The 14,261-nt window shown below is 19.8% G+C and overlaps 4 protein-coding genes across 4 annotated transcripts, besides 3 other annotated features; 1 reads left to right on the top strand and 3 right to left on the bottom strand. All coding sequences in view use genetic code 6, as the record gives it.

The window, feature by feature from the left end:
- Positions 1–580: 580 nt before the first annotated feature.
- IMG5_114830 (hypothetical protein) lies at positions 581–1,758 on the top strand (the record flags this gene model as incomplete). The annotated part of the gene is made up of 6 exons (XM_004034711.1): positions 581–733; positions 782–891; positions 935–1,084; positions 1,127–1,303; positions 1,353–1,640; positions 1,687–1,758. Exons 1-6 carry the CDS (start codon positions 592–594, stop codon positions 1,756–1,758), a joined length of 939 nt encoding a protein of 312 aa, XP_004034759.1. The 5' UTR covers positions 581–591.
- A 1,400-nt stretch (positions 1,759–3,158) lies between these two features.
- On the bottom strand, positions 3,159–7,531 carry IMG5_114820 (PH domain protein; the record flags this gene model as incomplete). Its single annotated transcript, XM_004034710.1, has 4 exons — positions 3,159–3,723; positions 3,765–5,613; positions 7,186–7,244; positions 7,362–7,531. The coding sequence occupies 4 exons, from the start codon at positions 7,529–7,531 to the stop codon at positions 3,159–3,161; spliced, it is 2,643 nt and encodes an 880-aa protein (XP_004034758.1).
- Positions 7,073–7,120: a microsatellite.
- Positions 7,532–8,135: 604 nt separating the features above from the next.
- Positions 8,136–8,188: a microsatellite.
- Positions 8,189–8,256: 68 nt separating this feature from the next.
- IMG5_114810 (PH domain protein) lies at positions 8,257–9,153 on the bottom strand (the record flags this gene model as incomplete). Its single annotated transcript, XM_004034709.1, has 1 exon — positions 8,257–9,153. A coding segment is annotated over one exon (897 nt), but the record flags the coding sequence as incomplete, so codon positions are not given.
- Positions 9,154–9,305: 152 nt separating this feature from the next.
- Positions 9,306–9,435: a microsatellite.
- A 1,452-nt stretch (positions 9,436–10,887) lies between these two features.
- Positions 10,888–12,013, bottom strand: IMG5_114800 (hypothetical protein). The gene is made up of 2 exons (XM_004034708.1): positions 11,375–12,013; positions 10,888–11,319 (listed from the first exon to the last, which is right to left on the bottom strand). Exons 1-2 carry the CDS (start codon positions 11,500–11,502, stop codon positions 10,947–10,949), a joined length of 501 nt encoding a protein of 166 aa, XP_004034756.1. The 5' UTR covers positions 11,503–12,013; the 3' UTR covers positions 10,888–10,946.
- Positions 12,014–14,261: the final 2,248 nt, after the last annotated feature.

Below are 14,261 nucleotides of genomic sequence, written 5' to 3'. Positions count from 1 at the left end.
AATGATAAAAAAACTTTCAAAGATATAATTTTATATTAATATAAAAATTAATTTTCATTAAACGAATATTTATTTATTCTTTAAAATTTGAAAAAATAAAATGTATATAATTAATTAATTGTTATTAATATTTATTTGGATTTAATCAATATATATGTTTTTTTGTTGAGTCAATGTTAATTAATAAGAGTTTACAGTATAGTATATATATTATATAGTTTAAATATCTGTAAAATATATATGACAAGTATTGAGACAGCTAATATAGTAATAGCATATGTATTTCCCTAAATTAGTAACAGGTTACAAGATATTTATATTTTTAGATTAATGAAATAATACAGAAATGACTCGCTTGAAATTTATAAAATGATGTATAGTCTTGATAATTGATACTCGATATTAAATAATCGGAATTCGATTCGGTATTTCTGCCTTCTCTAATAAACTAATTATGAAAAATAATAGTAAGCTATTTAGAAATTTATAATTATTTTTAAATCTAATTCTAATAAAACAATTAAAATACTATCTAATCTTAAAAAAAAATAACAAATAAATTAAAAAAAAAATATTATATTAAAAAAAATTATGAATAATTAACTATTTTAATAACTTTAATTTGGTTTATCTGGTCTAGGTGGAATGAATATGAATCCTGGTATGTCTCTAGATGATACAGCAGAGACTATATAAATATCTTCATTAGCATTACTGAAAATGTTAAAGCATAGTAAATATTATATATATATACATATAAAAAATAATTTTAAAAAAATAGCAAGAGCAGGAGTACCATTAGAAGTTATGGGTTTGATGCTTGGAGAATTTATAGATGATTATACAGTAAAAGTAGTTGATGTATTTGCAATGCCATAATCAGCAACAGGAGTAAATACAAAAATTAAAAAATATATTTTTAGATTTAAAAAAGGAATCAGTTGAAGCTGTAGATCCTGTTTTTTAATCAGAAATGTTAGAAATGTTAAAATAAACTGAAAGAAATGAAATGGTGGTTGGTTGGTATCATTCCCATCCTGGTTTTGGCCCTTGGTTATCTAGTGTAGATATGAATACTTAAACAGTAAAAAAAATTTTTATATTAATAAAAATATTTATAAACAAGAGTTTTGAATAATTACATCCAAGATCAGTAGCTGTTGTTATAGATCCAATTTAGTCTGTAAGAGGTAAAGTTGTAATGGATGCTTTCAGATTAATAGATTAGAAAACTTAATTATAAGGAATTGAGCCAAGATAAACAACCAGTAATACAGGGCATTTATAACCATAATCATTTAATGTACTTTTTTATATAAAAAAATCATAAATAAATTTATATTTTAAATAAGGCTATTTATCATGGATTAAATAAGTATTATTACTCAATTAATATTAGTTATAGAAAAAATGATTTAGAAACATAAATGTTATTAAATTTATATAAAAAAAATTGGAATTAATCATTAAAATAAGATAAATATGAAGAAAATCAAAACCTTAACGTAAAATAACTATCTTAGATGAGTTAACAAGCAGGTAATTATATAAAATGGATTGAAGATGAGTAATAAAAAACAAAATTATAACTTGCTATAAGGAATGTTGGTAAAATAGACCCTAAAAAACACCTTTAATAAGTAAAATTTCAAATAAAAAATGTTTTTTATATATATAAATTTATAGAATATAGATGAAGTTATGAGTATGAACATCACAAATGTTTTTGGAACTAATATGAATTAAAAAACCTTTTGAAAAATAATATCATATTTTTTATTAAAAATTATATTATAATAATAATAAATATAAACCTAAATTTCAAAAAATTAAATAATATTTTTATAATTTATATTTTTTATAATTTTTATAAATTGTTGTACTGAATAAATTAAATTAAAAGAATGTTATAACCTGTATTAGATTAATCTATGCATTGGATTAATTATTATAAATAATAATCAATGGATTTGATATTTAAATATAACAATAATTGCGATTTATGGTTAGGAAGCCTAGCTGGAGCTTAAAAGATATAAGATCTATAAAAAAATAATATTAAAGCAGTAATAACGATTGCAAGTGGTTGTAATTTATAATATAATAAAGATATAATTCCTTATCATTTGATTATAAATGCTGAAGACGAAGAATCATATGATTTGAAATAGCATTTTGATGAATGCTTTGATTTTATAGATTAACACTTGAATTACGGGAGTGTATTAGTTCACTGTCATGCTGGTGTATCAAGAAGTGCAACTATTATAATAGCCTATTTAATTAAAAAAAAAAAATGGAATATGGATGTTGCTCTTTAATATGTTTAATAAAAAAGAAAATAGGTAGAGCCTAATTTTGGCTTTTTAGACTAGTTAAGAGAATTCGAAATAGAAATAAATGATGATTTTATTGAATGATATATATGTTTTTATATTAAATTATTAAAAAATAATTTTATATGTTAAATTAGAAATTTTTTATTATTAAGATTAATTATCTTATCTCAATGAAAATTAATTATATTATAATAATTTATCTTTTTTAAAATATATAATTGAAATATTAATAATAAATTTAAACATAGCTTAAGTATTCAGATTGAAATAAGTTAATTTCTATTTTTAAATTACTAAATTTAAATAAAATTCTCCAATATTTTATTATTTATTGAAATATTACCTTGCAATACTATCATTTTATTTTAAATACAATATAAAAAAAAATGCAAAAAATTTCGAAAATTTTAAACAGTTAAAATTTATACGGAATTTTAAAATTTTGATAAATTTAAAGATTTAAAATTTAATAAATGTTAGAAAGTTTGGTAAACACAATATATTGATGTTTATTTTTAAATTTATTAATTAAATTAATAAATAAATATAAATTATAATTTAATTATTTATAAGAGTATTTATTATTTAGAAATTGATGATTTCTTCAAAAATATTATGGAATTATTTCAAATATTACTTAGTTATAAACGAATTTTTATTTTTTCAAAGTTATTAAGTATATTTTTTGATTATTTATATAATATATATCAATTAATTAATTAATTTATAAATTTAAACTCACGTTTCATTCTTAAATATTTTTTATATATTATTATAATTTTTGCATAATTTGTTTTCTATATTCTTAATTTTTTATTTTCAAAAAATAAATTTTGTCCTTTTTTATAAAAAAATGTTATAATTTATAAATTTATAAGATACTTTAAAATATTTATTTTCATTTATGGTATAAATATTAATTCCTTCATTAATTAATTAAACTGAATTTAGTTCATGAAAATCAATAATCCAAACTCTTCTTCTTGAACCGACATATAAAAGTATGAGACATTCTTTAAGTAAAATAAGTGCTTATTATTTCTTATCTTCATTCAAAAGTATGAAAGACCTATAGAATATGCAATTTTTATATTTACTTTTTTTAAAACTCTGTAATTCAGCATACATTTCACTATCAATTTCATTGAAATCTTTATAAATTTACTCTTTTCCGTAAAAAATTCTCCTTTATCTCATCCTTTATTCATTAGGTTTATCATCAAAATATGTTGCTGTATTTTTTATCCCTTCTGCAGTTTTCGATATGGCATCTAATATTCCAGATATAGGTTTTACTACTACACCAGATATTCCTTACCAAGTAGAAACTAAAAACTCTTTTACTCCTCCTTGATTGCATCCTTTTATAGGCTTTGTCACTACACTTTTTTATAAAAAAGTAAAAATATTTAATTTATTTTTTACCCTGAAATACCTTTTCCGAAACCATTTACAATTGAATTTAATCCATATTCAAGTCCTTCTAGAACGTGTTTAGGTTTTCTAACTCTTAATTTGTCTCTTTGTAACATAAATTCATGATCAAAACACAAATGAACTAATCCAGTTGAAAAAGAGCCACTTATTTTATTTATAGAATTAAATGCTCCTGCCATTATATTCTTAGTTAGACTAACAGCTCCTTAAGCTAAACCCATACCTGCTTCTAATGGTCCATGGATTAGGCCTTCTAGAGGTTTTTCAATAAAATCTTATACTCCAGCAGAAACATTATTAAAGAATCCAATAGGATTTCCAATAATACTTAAACTTCCTAATAAGCTAAAGACTTCTCTAATAGCTTACTATTTGTAATTAGATATAATTTTAGTTGCGATTCCATCTGCAGTATCAAAACAATTGAATAATCGAATTCCTTTTAAAGTTAAAGGTGCGTCATCTATGTTAGATAAAGCAACCCCAAGTGCATTTGTGAATACTTTTATTATTGCAAATTATTCATCCGAAGATGCCCTTGTCTTTGATTTAAAAGTTAGATTTATTTTTATAGGGGAAACAACTATTTAATCTATATATGTAGGCAATTATTATTATGGAATTATTTCGTTTTACCAAGGATATAATATTTTATTTTCCAAAATATATTATTATTGGGAATTTGATTGAGAATTTGTTATTATAGAACTTGCATAATTCCTTTTATGAATTTCACTCATATTAAACTAAATGTTATTTTAGAATGTCTTCTTTATTTCTATTAATTCTTCTAAAAAAATAAGTATCTAAGCAATAAACTCTTCTTCAATTCTTAAAGTCAGAGGTTCGACATCTAATTTAATAGAATTAAAAAGGTTAATATTATATGCTGTAGTATTTTTTTCGACAAGTATATTTATCAAAGATTTAGAATTTTAATTACTTGTATGGCTTTAGAAACGCGAGGGAGTAAGAATAACAGGAAATTCAGGCAAGTATTTGGTGTTATTATCTACATTTATATATTTCAGTTTAAATTAGGTAACAATTTTATCTTTTTTTTCTAAAAATATAAATTCAGCATCCTAAATTTATATATAAACAAATTCTTTAGGTTTTATGTTATTTAAAGAATTGCTAATAATTGAAATCCCTACTTTTTTAAGATGAAAAGAAATATGTTTTTAGTACTAATTTTCGTTTTTTTAATCATTATTTTGATTTTCATTAATTTTATCAAAACTTTAACTTTATTCCTAAATTTCAGAATTTTCAAAACAGTTTTCAAACATAATAACTTTAGTAAACCCATCAATTTAAACAGAATATTTAATTCCTGCACTTTCAATATAAACTCCAATATCAATAGCCTAACTTTTAATTATTTTGTCAGGAAATATTGTTATGTTCTTTTATATTTTATTAACTCTAATAATAACATTTAATTATTTTTATATACTTGGCTCATCCCAAGCAAAGAAAACTTTTTCATTATGTTCTATAGTGGCAGGAATAGAAGGGATTTCAATAGTTATATTATAACATTTGTTTACTATTAAATAGGGCACTTGATTCTCTTCAACTTCTTAAACAACAATATATATATTAGAATTGTTAAGAGTTGTATCAGTTCTAATAAATTTAACTATTTTATTTTATTTATTTCTAATACACATGTTAGCCACACTTATATTTTTAACATCAATTTATCCACTCCAAAAAATTTCATTATCAACAAAATCGTCAATACTTTTTTTTCTATGTTCATAATCTTATTCTCCTTCATTTTCATCCTCTTTTATTTAGTTACTTTCTGTACAGTCTACAGGTCTGAGTCCTATTTATAATAAATGTTAATATTTTTCAATCCAAAAGATTGGTTTTCGTTATTCAGGTAGTAAAATAATTCCATGTTAATGTCCAAGGGTTTAAAATTGTTTAGCATAAATAGGAAAAGTAGAATTATTAACCAATATTATTCTAGGAGAAAAAGTAATTATTTTACTAAAAAGTTATAAATGAGGTTCTATTTATTTAATTTATACTTATATTCCAATAGGAATATTAACATTACAAAATTATTAATTTAACATTTGCATTTTTGTTTTTAGTAAAACTTCTGTAATTCCAACCCCACTTATTGGCACTTCATCATTCTAAAATTAAGGGTTTTATTTATCTCTGATAATTATTATATTTCCAGTTTCTTCCCCAAGAATAATTAAGTTCTCGTCTAATTTCTCACATAAATATACAGGATTTTATCCCCCAACTTAAATAGGTTATTATCCCCATCTGTTTTCTATTTTTGTATAAAATAACAGATTATATTCAGTTTCATTCAAAAGAAAACTTTTACAATAAAAATAGTAATCACGACAATTAAAAGTATTTTAATAAACAGAAATATAGGAAGAGTTACTTTATTTATCATTAATTTTGATACTAAAAAGTACTTCTCCATCATATAAAAGTTTCTCTTCGCTCCAAAAAAAACCTTCAATTTAAATTTTAATATATATTTTTTATTAAAATTAAAATATATATTCTTCCAAAAAATTTCCAGGATATATTTTTTTATCTACTTCTGTTATTTTTTATTAATTTAAAATTTAAATTCTTAAAGGTTTTGGTAAACAATTTTTAAATCTGAAAGGAGGTTCTAAAACAAATAAAGTTTTAAATTCGTTTTTTTAATCGTTTCTTATGTTTAGTAATATGTTATTTTTATCCCCAATAGCAATTAGAAAACCTTAATTTTATAAATTTGAATATTCGTAAATGTCTAAAACATCAGATTATATATTTTTTTAATTTTCTTTGTTTATAAAAAGAGTAAATTTTCCATAAGTATAATCTAAAGGAATTGGTTAAGTATCTCCTGCGTTTATAAGAATTATTTTTTGATAAGTTTTATAGGATAATTGAACTCCTAATTATATCGATGTATTATTTTGAAATAAAATGGGAGAAGAAACAATTAATATTTTCCTATTTGTATATAAATCTAATTTAACTTCAGTATTAACATTAAAAATGAGTGATTTAGTTGCTTCCTAACTACTAAGTACATAATTTTAGCATTCAACTTTATCTAAATTTATACTTTTTATTTATGGAAGAGAATGAATTTCATTATGAATTTAAATTTTTATTCTGTTCTATTATTAACTTCTTCCACTTTCTTCTAATTTAAATTTATTTTTCTTTTTTTATTCAGAAATATTAAAATTAACAATATCATGCTCTAATTTAATTTAATAAGAGAGCTGTTCATTGTTTTAAATTATCAAATTGTTTCTACTAATTTCTAAAGCGTTTCCTATAATTCTAATTGCGTTTCCACATTAATTTTTAATAATATAAGGAGAAACATGAGATACATTTTCTAAAAGAGAATTTTTTTTACCGCATATACTTTAATGTCTTTTGAATTCCCATTCATTTTTTTAGTCTTGGAGATTTTAACTTTATTCAACAAAATATTTATAGAAATCTTAATTATTACTTTTTTTAAATTCTGACTTTTCTTAATAAATTTCTTCTTTAAAAGAATTCAATGTTTTTAATAAAATGAATAAAAACTAGGATGATATATTAAAATAAACAGATTCGAAATAATCATCAAGTAGTTCAGCAGTTATTAAGTGATTAGTTTAGCCAAATTCATTGTTGACAATATTAACTTCAACTCCAAATCTTTCAATTACAGGTTCCCAATCGCTTACTTTAGGATTAAAATAATTAATTGCCATTTGTAGATTAGTATTTATTTGAGAAAATACAATAGTGGATATAATATTCATTTACATATCATAAATCATAGCATCTAATACTGGAGTATAAGCATTTTAACCTGCATCATCAATAATTATAATTTAAAATCCTTCTAATTATATATAAACTTTAGTTTCATTTATAGATTGATCTTCTTTTTTATTTTTAGCAAAAGTAGATCTTTCTTACTACTGCTGAGTAATTTATTTTGAATTTTACTAGAATTATTTACGGCTGGAAGACTTGCGTGAGAAAGTGTTTTTATACGAGTATCAATATTATTCTCTTCATTACTCTAAAGGAAACTAATTCCACTTTTTATTATATTTTTTGGCTAAGTCATACTTAAGTTAACTTATTCTAAATTTAAAGCACCTGTATGAATCTTTGCTTATTTTTATTATTATTCAATTTCTTCATCAGATTGTTTATATATTTCTATTTAAGCAATTACAAAGTTGATAATTTATTTAATTAATTTTAAATCTTAAAAAGAAATCCGAAAAGAAGATTGCTAAATTTTAACATTAAAATTACTTTTTTCTATAAAATCTTACTAAATGCTAGAATCTTTTCTGCTTATAATTGAATTATTTAGATTTTATTAATTTACAGAATTATTTAGATTTTATTAAATCACTGAATTTTTTTCTATGTGTCTACTTTATTAATTCATAAACTTTTTGCTAGAATTTGTTTTTATTCAACTACTATATTAGTTGGAAGCAAAAATTTCTCTTTTTTTTACTCTTTTAAAATCCGTTTATGACATTTCTTCATAATCGCAAATAAAAATCTCTAAACCTTAGATTTCAAAGTTTTATTCTTAAATAATATGAGTGTTTTCTTATACATTTTAAAGTATTTATGACTATTTATTCCATTTCATACCGATATTAAATTCGCCTCTGACAGTTAAAATATTAGTAGATGTAATGCAAGAGCTGCATATTAATACATTTTTTACATTAATAGTTAATTCTAAATAATTTTTAGGAAAATTGAAGTAATCTTGCCCTTTTTTATTCGATTCTTCTTCTTAATCAAATAAATTAGGGATTTTGCAAACTGGTTATAGTTAAGTTTCAGAAATATCATCATCAAGTTTAGTAAATCTTCCAATTCTCAATAAAATACCCATTTATGCTACAATTGTAATGTTTTAGATATTAATGCTATTATATTTATCAGAAGTTTTTTAATCAATTTTAATCTTAAAATAGAAATCACAATCATTAATTTAAGAAATAATATTAAATTATTTATATTCGCTCATCCTATATTCTTTATTATTTTTAATTTATTTAATAAGATGAGTTAAATCTGTAATTTCTTGCCTATTATGAATACCAAACTTTCCTAAATCTCCAATTAATGGGAATTCAATGTAAATTTAATCTTCTTTGTTTTTTGCTTCAAAATAGCTTCCGTCAATAGTGCTACATTCTATATTAACTAATATTCTTTCGTCTGTCTTATCACAAAATAGTCGGGCATTATAAAATGTTATTTTTGCAAAAGGAATACCTTTAATATCAATTGCAAATATCGAAATGTTTTCAATATCTAGTGCAAATTATATTCCTTCAAGATTTTATTGTTATTAAATTTATTCTAAGTTTTATTAATTATTTTTAATAGCATTGTTTGAACTTGTAATTTAAGATTCTACTATATTTTCAATTTTAAGTTGTTATTCCTATATTTATTATTTTTTAATTATATTCGATATAAATAATATTTCTTCATTGCTATTATTATTAATTTTGCTTATATTATCTAATTATTATTATTATTATTATTATTATTATTATTATTATTATTATTATTATTATTATTATTATTCTTAATAAAATTATTATTATTGTTATTTATATATTATATTTTTCTTTCGTTCATTAAAATTTTTCCAAAAGTCATGCATATAAAATTAATCTACACCATCATCAAATGAAACATTATGAAATACTCCCATCATAATAGTATTATAATCAATATTACTAAACTTTAAAATTATAGGAGATATATAACTTTATATTCTCATTATATTATCGAATAATATATTAGGATAACAAAGTCTTAAATCTTTACAAAAAGCTAAAAATTACACTTTTATATTAAAACTAAATGGCATACATATATCTAATGGTTTATCATTTTTTATTACAACTATTTTTATATTTTCAATATATATTTTATAAGTATCTTCGTAAACTTTATTGGGTAAATCTATTTTTTCTTAGTTTTAACATATATATTTATTCTAAATTTATCTTTCGTTTGTAACATTTGTATTTCCTAAGTATGCTCTTATATATTTTTAAGCGTTTTAACTTGGCTTTAAATCAATTATTGGTTATTCAATAAATACTTTTAAATCTAAATTAGAAGGGTTTAAAATTTAGTGCTTTATTTTTTATATTTCATTTTTTTAAGCTTCACTTAATTCTTTTTAATTTTCAACTTGATTATTCTAAATATTATTGTTTTAATTAATTACACCCATTATTTGATTCATTATATAATCTACAAGTCTCATAACAGGTTATTATACATAATTTATATGTAAAGAATTCAGATAACAATTAATAAACATATCAATATTAGTATTTTTATCAATTTTTTTAGAACCTTTTTCATACATTATAATATTAAATTTTAATAAATTTTATGATTATTATTCTTTAAAAAGTCCAAGCATTTCTTATTTTTTTTACAAAATATAATCCTTTTCTTAATAAAGTGTAATGGGATAATTAGTAAGATCATAAATTTATAAATTTTTTAGGTTTCCATTGATTAGAATTTCATCCATTTTTTAAATATATTATATAGATGTATTTTATATTCTACATTAAACTTAATTAAGTTTAGTTATGTTATGAATTAAGTTAAGTTAAACTTATTTTACATTAAAAATTAGTTTAACTAAAATTTATTCATTATTTTTAACTAAATCCAAGCTTGAAATTGCATTCTAATGTTCATTAATATCAAATTTAATAGTCTCCTTGTAAAAAGAATTATCTTAATTATTATTGTTTTAAGTTTATTTTAAAAATTATAATAATTTTTTAACTGTTTCAGGCTTATAATTAATAAATAAGAATCCGAAATCACATTGTATATTTAAATCTACATTTTCATATTAAGGATTTTATTTATCAAAAGCCAAAATTTTAATATTTATAAGCTTATCATTTTTTTCATTTTTACTTGCTATAAAATAATTCAAACTCTTATTCATATATTCTGATATATAGTCTTTAACAAAAAAATTACCCAAATTGAGTTCACATTAAATAAATAAATTTTTTTTTATATATACAACTTCAAATTGCTGAATTTCTAGTTATAGTATTTTACACTTTGATTCGCTTTCTAAAACAAATTTCAAATCATATATTGAAAATTCTAAATAACATAATACTTCATTTAAATTTATTTATTGTTTCTCCTATGTCTATTATTCACTTTAAATATTTTATTAGAATTGTTCTATTTACTAATTTTCTTAATTTTATTATTCGTATATTTTTTATATTGTTTTTATCCACTTTTTTGTGTTTTCTATTTTTTCACATGCTAAATAAAACTAATCATACCTACTATTAATTACAAAAGCATTTTTAAAGCCACTTTCTTCTTCTGAAATTTAAGAAATTTAGCAATTTTTTATTCCTATATAACTACAAGGCTTATAATCATTTTATTTTTCAAAAAAGTATATATAATCTTTTGTTAAAACACCGTAAAATTTTTCCCACTATTATTAATTTATATTTTTGTTATTTTATTTTTAATTTTTTTTAAAAAATAACTTTTTTGATATGTTTTCCTCGTTTAAACAAAATACCTAGCTTAATAGCTTTTTTAAGTAAAGTTTTTTTTTCAAGTTAAATTACTTCAATAGTAACTTTTTTTTAATTAAAATTATTTGATTATTCATTTTAAAAAGTTTATTAAATTTCTAAAACTTTTTTATACATAAAAGAATTTAGATTCAAGCATATACTTGAAAATTATCCAACAATTAAGATTTTTGCTTTTTCGATATTGTTTTAATTAAATTATTAGTTTTCTTCATATTTTCTAATTTTAAAATTAATGTTTATTTCAAAATCTTAAATTAGACTATAATAAAATAATTCATCATTATTACTTTATTTTTTTATACATAAAAACTAATCTAATTAATTTAATGAATTTAAGTATTTACAACTGATATCTTTTAATTACAATTAATATATTTCAACTTATATATTTTCTTCTTAATGAAAACTTTTAATACTTAAATCTCCTAAAGAAAAAATCAAACAATCTTATTATTGGTTTTTGTAAGGTAAAACTATAATAGGAGAAGCCAAATAAATATCTAAATTAAGTATATCTTTACTTTATTCTATATTTTTTATACTTTTCTCGACTTATTGTTATGTTTTTTCTTAAATCTCTTCTATTTTTTTTATGGCTTTATCTTTTAATTCTTAATCAGAGACTTTTAAATCAAAAAAGTCTTTAAGTATACATAGAAATAAATGAGAATATTATATTTTGAAACGTGCAACATTCAAAATGATAGTATTTTTTTTAATTTTATTAATAGTTTATTAATCAAAATTAAAGTTAATAGTATTAACTTATTTTTAATCATTTTCACTCACTTAAACTTTAGTCATAAAATTTATACCTTCGACTTCTTTTTAATTTAATAACTATTTTATATCAATATTTATATCTTTAAGGGTCGCACTCATATTTTTTTCATTACTTTTTAAATCAATTATAGTTTCTAAATCTTAGAAATTAATTTAGACGATTTTTTTTAATTCTTAATTATAGTCTTTAGATAAAGTAATAGAAGTGCCTTCAAATTAAAGTTTGACTCTTAAACACTAATACTTATTTTTATTTGTAGTTTTTTGCATTTTTATATCTTCATCTTCTGACTCTTTAATTTATTCAATCAACTCTTCTATCTTTTATTTCTCTTGTTCATTTACTTCTGTTGATTTTTATTTAAGGAAAGAAAAAAATCCCTTAGATTTCTTTTTTTATATATTATTTATTATTTATTCTTTTAATTTATTCGCTACTAAATTTTTAGTGCAATCATATAATTATTTCAAAGATAATTTTTAAAGTACTAACTATAATTTCTCCTATTATTCATCACTAAGACTTTCTATATTTTTTTCAAATGTATAAAAATAGGAAAAATATATCTATTCAAAAGTTAATTGATATTTTTATAAAATTTCAATTTCATTATTGTCTTCTATTAAAAATTTTTATACATTATTTTATTTAATTATTTATTGCTATTTATTGAAACAATTCATATATTCTATAAATTCTATTATTTATTATAGTTATTATTAATTAAGTAAAAAGTCAAGTCTATCTAAATTAATTTCGACTAAAAACAAAGGATAGCTATTTTCAGTATTAGAATAGTTTTATTAATTTTCAGTAAGTTTTATGCTAAAATTAATAGTAAACAAATAATCAAAAGTATTATTTTTTTAAATAATACTAGATTATAAAAAATCTATAGTCTCATCTAAGCTTTATTTTCTTTTATAAAGATTTTATTTACAATTTATATAAATTCTTAAATTATTTAGTTAAAACTTTTTTATCATAGGTAAGTCTTTATTTTATTTATTTGTCCTATCTATATAAATTTATTCCTCATTTTGGTTTATTGTAATAACTTCTATTGATTATAAGCAAATACCAAAGCAACTAATTGTATTTTCATTATTATTAATATTGGTTTCCTCTTTTTCTAACATTACATGAATATTTTATATTTTTATTTAAATATTATCGATAATTTTAATTATAAGTCTATCAAAAAATCCTTAATCTTTTTCATTTTCTAATTAATTTATTTTCTCTGCCTATATTTTAATCATTTTATCAATTATTTATTACGCATATTAATCTATTATTTCCAATTTTCCTTTAAGATTATTATAATCTTTAAATTTCCACTCATCTTTTTGTTGAGCTTTTAAAATTACATAAAATCCTTCTAATTCTAACTCTACTGGTGATTTAGTAAGATTAATTAACGGAATTTTCAAAACAAGTTTGTTTATATGGGAGAATTAAATTTCAATTGGAAGGTCTAATAGTTACATCAAATTTTTCTTTAATTTTACATTTTCAATTGTTACTAAGCCTGAAAATATTCCGATTTCTAAATTATTGGAGTCTAAATTATCTATATATTGGCCAACCGTCTATTTTAAAATTCTAATTATTAATTTTTCAAACATTTTTTAATAATAAATTAAAATAATTGCAATATTTTTAAAAATATTAATAAAATTAATAATACTCTTTATTATTAATAATTTATTAAATGATTTTTTTCTTTATAAAAATATTAATTATTATACTATTTTTTTTAAAAAAAAATTAGATGTTTATTTTATATATATTAATATTTTTTATTTTATATGCGTTAATCAATAAAAGAATTAAACATACTTCACAGAATTAAAAAAAAAAATTGTTGTCAATGTACAATATAATATTGAAATCTCTCTCTCTTTACACATAAAATGTTTTGTCGCATATGATTTTTTTTTTTTTTTTCACATAATAAATCATTAAAATGCAAAATTTTGACTATAAAAATGTAAATTCTAATTTAAATATATACAAAAATATAAAAATTTATCAAATAATAAAGAA

The sequence above is a fragment of the Ichthyophthirius multifiliis genome (genome assembly GCF_000220395.1).
Source record: "Ichthyophthirius multifiliis unplaced genomic scaffold scaff_1120509250935, whole genome shotgun sequence".
In the NCBI taxonomy this organism is placed as follows: domain Eukaryota; phylum Ciliophora; class Oligohymenophorea; order Hymenostomatida; genus Ichthyophthirius; species Ichthyophthirius multifiliis.
Note: the sequence above shows the minus strand (reverse complement) of the source record. Positions and strands in the feature narration are given on the sequence as shown.